A 6,590-nucleotide genomic window follows, 5' to 3' on the forward strand; every position below is an offset into this window, starting at 1 on the left:
GACTTATTTCACGGCATTATCTCCTCCAGTGCCGTCCATGCTGCTGCAAATGTTGGGTAATCATTCTTTCTGATGGCTGAGTAATATTCCATTGTATATATGGAGCACATCTTCTTAATCCAGTCATCTGTTGAAGGGCATCTCGGTTCCTTCCATGATTTAGCTATTGTGGAAAATGCTGCTATGAATATTGGGGTGCATATGGCCCTTCTCTTCACTACATCTGTACCTTTGGGGTAAATACCCAGTAGTGCAATGGCTGGGTCATAGGGTAGCGGATTGTGGATTTAAAAAAACAAAGTGTTGTAACTATTTAGAACCTACATTAATAGAAATTGAATACTTTATTAAATAACTCTTAATGAATGTTATTCTTACTAATATTATTAACTAATGTTTAATGCATGGAGTATGTTAAATGTATTACATTATGTATTATTGTATTAAATACATATTTAATAATGTAAATAATACACTTAATATTTATTAAATAATAAAGATACACTCATTGATTTTCCTGTTTTATTGAAATATAATTGATATAATTGTACTGTTCTTAGGTGTATAGCATTAAATTTTGATGTATGTATATATTGTAAAATGATTGTCACAATGTTTGGTTATGATCTATCACCACACGTAGATATAGTTCATTTTATTACAATGAGAACTTCTAAAACCCACTCTTTTAGCAACTTCCTTATATACCATAGAACATTGTTAGTTATAGCCATCATGCTGTTGATTATATTGCAGGACTTGCATATTTTTAACTTATGTATCTTATAACTAGAAGTTTTTATCTTTTGAACACCTGCCTCCATTTTGCCTATAATTTTTACAAATTTTTGACATCTGGTTGTAACATTGGAATTATAATTTTACTGCTTCATAAGATACAAAAGTTATAAAGATAGATGGATCTCATAAAATGTGGTTGTATTATAAAAGTCAATTTTTATAACTTCTCAGAATTCTAGTGAGAGGGAAAAGTACATTTTAAGATGTATATGTTTATAAAACAAATAACTGTAAAGCTTTGTTCATTATCATCAGGGTTTTGGAAATATCCACTTTCCACTCTTGACAGATAGAAACTGATTTTCTTTCTAGAGATATAAATAATGGATAACCTCTAAGTATTGAATATTAATATAGAAAACACAAGTATTTTTCTTACTATCTTTAATGGAGACAGTTACACTTGAGCATATTTTTCATTGCCTCCAGAACATCTTTATTCCTAAAGCTGTAGATGATGGGGTTCAATGTGGGTGTGAGGATGGTATAGAATATTGCTAAATATTTGTCCTGACCCAGTGTGTGGTATGATTTGGGTCTCATGTACGTGAAAATAAATGGCCCATAGTACATTGTGACCACAATCATGTGGAAGGAACAGGTAGAAAATGACTTTTTCTGTGCTTCTGATGATTTCATTTGAAAGACAGTAAGGAGAATTTGGACATAAGAAACAAAGATCAAGGAGACAGGGATAAACAGAAAAATTATGCCACTTACATAAGCTTCTCGTTCATAGAGTGTTGTGTCCACACAGGACAACTTCAACATGGCAGGGACTTCACAGAAAAAGTGATCAATGGCTCTTGAGCCACAGAAGGGAAAGTGGAGTGCATAAGCTGTGTGGACTATGGAGTTGACAGTCCCAACAAGCCAGGACCCTCCAGCCATGAGAACGCGGACATAGTCATTCATAAGAATGGGATAGTGCAGTGGGTGACAGATGGCTACATAGCGATCATAAGACATTGCTGCCAGGAGAAGGCACTCACCACCCAGGAGAGTGAGGGATAGAAATATCTGGATGCCACAACCTGCAAATGAAATACTTCTGCTGCCTGACAGAAAGTCAGTGACCATCTTGGGAACAATGTTGGAAATATGCAAGATGTCCATGAAAGACAGATGGCTGAGCAGGAAATACATTGGAGTATGGAGTCTTGAGTCCCTGAGGAGAAGGAGGATCATGACTGTGTTTTCTGTCACAGCCATAATAAAAATGATGAATATAAAGGAGAAGAAAACTAGACTTGATTGGGAAGAAGAAAAGAGTCCTAAAAGAATGAAATCACTGGTGAAACTGTGATTCTCATGTCCCATCATGAATTCCACTCTTTTTCCTAAAATAGAAAAAAAAATAGAACTAAAATGCGATGTGTAAATCTCAAATTCATTTACATTTAGAAGCATAATAAAATGAGAGTGCTGCATGTTTTGCAGTTAAAATCAATAAATTCTTAACCAGCTTTTGCAACATGGCCATTCATTTTTTTGAATCAGCTGATGGTATTTGATATATTGAGTAAGCTGTTGGCTCCATGTAGTCTCAGAGTCTTAATTCCATATTCATAAATCAAGTTCAGTCTTTTGTCAAATGTCACCTTTTAAAGGATACCAATCCCTGAACAGTGTACTTATTTTTTTTTAAGATTTTATTTATTTATTTGAGAGAGAGAGACAGCCAGCGAGAGAGGGAACACAGGCAGGGGGAGTGGGAGAGGAAGAAGCAGGTTCCCAGCAGAAGAGCCTGACATGGGGCTCGATCCCAGAACTCTGGGATCACGCCCTGAGCCGGAGGCAGATGCTTAACTACTGAGCCACCCAGGTGCCCCTGAACAGTGTACTTAAAATCTCAGTATCCCCCACCCCAACTTGCCTTTTTCTCCTTACTGTACTGTCCTTTGATGTATCTTGAAAATCACTTTTTGTCTTTTACATATTAAATTAAATTATGAACTATATTTATTGTTTATTGTCATTCTAACTGACCAGAACTTCATCTTCCTAAGTGAAAATCTTTGTTTTGACCCCTGTATAAGCTGAATGGCTAAAATGAGGCCTGGTACATAATAGTTACTCAAAAATGTATTTTATTTATTTATTTAAATTTTTTATTATGTTATTCACCATACAGTATTTTAAATATGTGAATAAATTAATAGGATATGGAAATCAATTTTCTGTTTCATTTTTTATTTGGATAAAGCTTAAAGAAAATGAAATGTATTATTTCTCAATTTTCTAAAATATTAATGAAATGCTATAGAATTATCATAATGTAAACCTGTAATTCGAATATCAGTATTAAAATGAATATTTCATTCAGCTAAAATATGACTATATTTTACTTTGGCCAGTTTTATTAAATTCTAGAAATTGAATTATATTTTATTAATTCTTTATATAGGGAGTCATAGTGTTTCCTAAAGAATGATGTTATTTATATGTGGATAGTGACTAACTGTTCCCTTTAATATTATGTGCACAAACTGAGTATGTATGATCTATTCCTCGATAAGTAGATATACACATATACACATTTACAGACACACACACACACACACACACACACACAGTGGTACAATTTAGGAAAATACTGATGCAGATCATGAAAACTAAATAACAAATATAAAACAAGTCATTTGCTATCTTTTAGGACTACTCATAAGTTTGAATGAAATCTGTTTTGGTTTTCAGTTTAGGGATGCAAATGTACAAATAAGTCCCTGATAAAATACAATTTGCATTTCTATTTGTTTTGTATTGATTTGCATTTTTCTTTTTTATTTTATTTTACTGAAATCAAGATTCTTCATTATGAAATAAACCTAATTATAATTTAATGCCCTGGAATGTGAACACTATTTTGCTATAATTTTAGGAATATTTAAAGATTAACATTTGAACAAAGTTGCAGATGTACGCATGTTTAAGTAGTTCTTGCTGTTTTAACTGGTTTGATCTACAGCTCAGTAAAATTTGGTATGGACATAAATTGAGATTTAAGGGCAGTGATGATTCCTAGAAACTGGTAAGTAAGTCTCTAAAATCTAAAATCTATGAATATTACTGACAACTCAAATTCAATATATCATTATCCAAAGTTGTTGACTTTTTCCCACTGCCAAAAATAATGTCCTAATAATAATAATAATCATAGTAACAAATAATAATTTTGTCTTTCTGTTTTTCCTTTTTCTATTAATATTTTTTTTGAAACTGCAACCAAATTACGAAATTTGTTTATTCACTCAAATTATTTTTCAAGGGCCCACTTTGTCTGGTACTGATCAGGGTGCTGGAGATTGAGCAGTGAACAAAAGCAGACAAGGATTTCTGCTCTTATGGATATAATAGTCTAGTTGGGGGAGACAGATAAGAACCAAATACTTAAGTTAATTGCATATTATATTAGAAGGTGATAATGCTATGAAGAGAAAGCAAGGAAGGGAGTTAGGAAATGGATATTTTGGGGATTTCAGTTAGAGTGCTTAGGAAAAAGTATACTATATATAATGCTGCTCTAACCATGTCCTTACCTAAAAGTTTTCAGATTTCTTTATCTTACGCCAGGATATTATTGCTGCTAAGATTACATAAGCTGTGAGAACTACTTTAAAAACATACAAATTATAGAAATGTAATACAGGATGTGATTACTTGATAAAAGGGAAATAATCTTCAGAATCAGCATCAAGTAAGGGTAGACTTTGGCTTTTTCATTGGAGAGTACTTTGAAGTTGAGGTTTTAACTCCTTTAATGTATTCTATTGGTGCCTCTCAACCTTTTCTCAGGCGGTACACATAGAAAATAATTTTTGAATCACACACTAAGGTGGATGAAGTAAAACACTGGGGATGAGTATCAGTATTGTGGCACATCTGTAATGCTGGGGATGCTCTACTCTAATATTGCTGAAGTTGTTCTTCAATATACAGATCAAGGTTGTGGTTTTCAGACTTACTTGAGCCTTTGAGATACTCTTTCTTGTGTTTTTTTTTTTTCCCTACTGTTTCTTCCTAGAACAAAGTCGCAAATTACCAAGATTATGGTTAGATGATGTTTTAAGAAAGCGTTCTTTGAGAATGGTGGGCTTCTGGCAATACTTAAAAATGGCAGGAATTAGGGGCGCCTGAGTGGCTCAGTCATTAAGTGTCTGCCTTCAGCCCAGGTCGTGATCCCAGCCCCACATTGGGCTCCCTGCTCCACTGGGAGCCTGCTTCTTCCTCTCCTACTCCCTCTGCTGGTGTTCCCTCTCTCGCTTGTGTTCCCTTCGTTGGCTGTCTCTCTCTCTGTCAAATAGATAAATAAAATCTTTAAAAAAATGGCAGGTGTTAGAGTAAAGAAGTATCTCCATTTAATTGTTTTAGTCCTAGAAATGTTAAATTACTCTTGTAGATTTTCTGCATTTTTTTCCTTTCATACCTAATGGAGATTTTACACTATTAACTGTTGATTTGACTAGATGGAAGGAGATTAATACTTAGTAACAGATGGATTATAAATGCGTGCTTAGGGGCGCCTGGGTGGCACAGCAGTTAAGCGTCTGCCTTCGGCTCAGGGCGTGATCCCGGCGTTAGGGGATCGAGCCCCACATCAGGCTCCTCCGCTATGAGCCTGCTTCTTCCTCTCCCACTCCCCCTGCTTGTGTTCCCTCTCTCGCTGGCTGTCTCTATCTCTGTCAAATAAATAAATAAAATCTTTAAAAAAATTAAAAATAAATAAAATAAATGTGTGCTTATTTTCATATGACTTCAAAATAATGTTATGTTGTATTATTCACAACTCCGCACTGCTCTTTACTCAAGTGTCTGGCTGTAGCGATTGAGAGAGGTGGAATATGGGCTCTTATTGACATTTTTAGTAGTCACATTGCCTTGACAGACTCCATATGATTATTGTTTGATGATGTTGTGAAGGGTTACAGCATAATCAAAAGTTAGGAAATTGATTCGTCTTGGATCCTGAGGTTTATTGAATACTGGCAACTTGGGGAGTGTATACTCCTAGAATTATATCTGAGAAGGTTGACTGGGTACTCTGGCTAGGAATAGGGAATTGTTGGGACAAGTCAAGGAAAAGGGGAACAGTTTATAATAGAATTGAAGGTATTTTGTTTGAATGATAAACATAAACATAAGTGGAGTACACGTGAATATAGGATAAAGCTAAGGTAATCATCTTAACTTTCAAAGCAGTCACTATGATACTTTCTTTTAGATGTTAATCAATTACTGCTTAATGAGATGCCTTCTATTTTTATCCTAAAGTGTTCAGGAGTGAAGAGAAGGGCCATATGCACCCCAATGTTCATAGCAGCATTGTCCACAATAGCTTAATCATGAAAGGAACCAAGATGCCCTTCAACAGAATAGTGGATTAAGAAGTTGTGGTCCATACATACAATGGAATATTAATCAGCTATCTATTAATATTTTATTTGTTACACTCATTCTTATTCAAAAATCCATTCTCCATTTATTGTTAAGAAGTATGGGTAATGTCTTTTCTACAGAATCCCCATTATGTAACAGTCCCTGGCCTATTGTATGTTCTCAAAAAAATTCTTGTTAAGGGAATTTTTGACTATGGACTATGATATCAAAAGTTTTCCACAATGCATCAATTATAAGTTTGTGGTGTCTCCACAAGAATGTCTATATTTGGTCTTCAGATATTGGAAGGACTCCATAATTATTAGTAATTCCCTAAACACTTCATCATCTTACTTCTACTAGCTTATTTCCACTCTCAAAAACTTACCTGAAGTTTCTGCAACCATTCTTTA

General features: G+C 34.4%; 1 protein-coding gene across 1 annotated transcript; it reads right to left on the minus strand.

Moving 5' to 3' along the window:
• Positions 1 to 1,185: 1,185 nt before the first annotated feature.
• LOC123791134 (olfactory receptor 2AJ1-like) lies at positions 1,186 to 2,124 on the minus strand. Its single transcript, XM_045795774.2, has one exon. The coding sequence runs from the start codon at positions 2,122 to 2,124 to the stop codon at positions 1,186 to 1,188; it is 939 nt and encodes a 312-aa protein (XP_045651730.2).
• Between the last annotated feature and the right edge of the window lie 4,466 nt (positions 2,125 to 6,590).

The sequence above is a fragment of the Ursus americanus genome, chromosome 5 (assembly GCF_024610735.1).
Source record: "Ursus americanus isolate L20-20 chromosome 5, mUrsAme1.1.p, whole genome shotgun sequence".
Lineage (NCBI taxonomy): Eukaryota > Metazoa > Chordata > Mammalia > Carnivora > Ursidae > Ursus > Ursus americanus.

Coding starts and splice junctions, on each gene's coding strand:
- LOC123791134 (XM_045795774.2), bottom strand. CDS start 2,124: ATGATGGGACATGAGAATCACAGTTTCACCAGTGATTTCATTCTTTTA.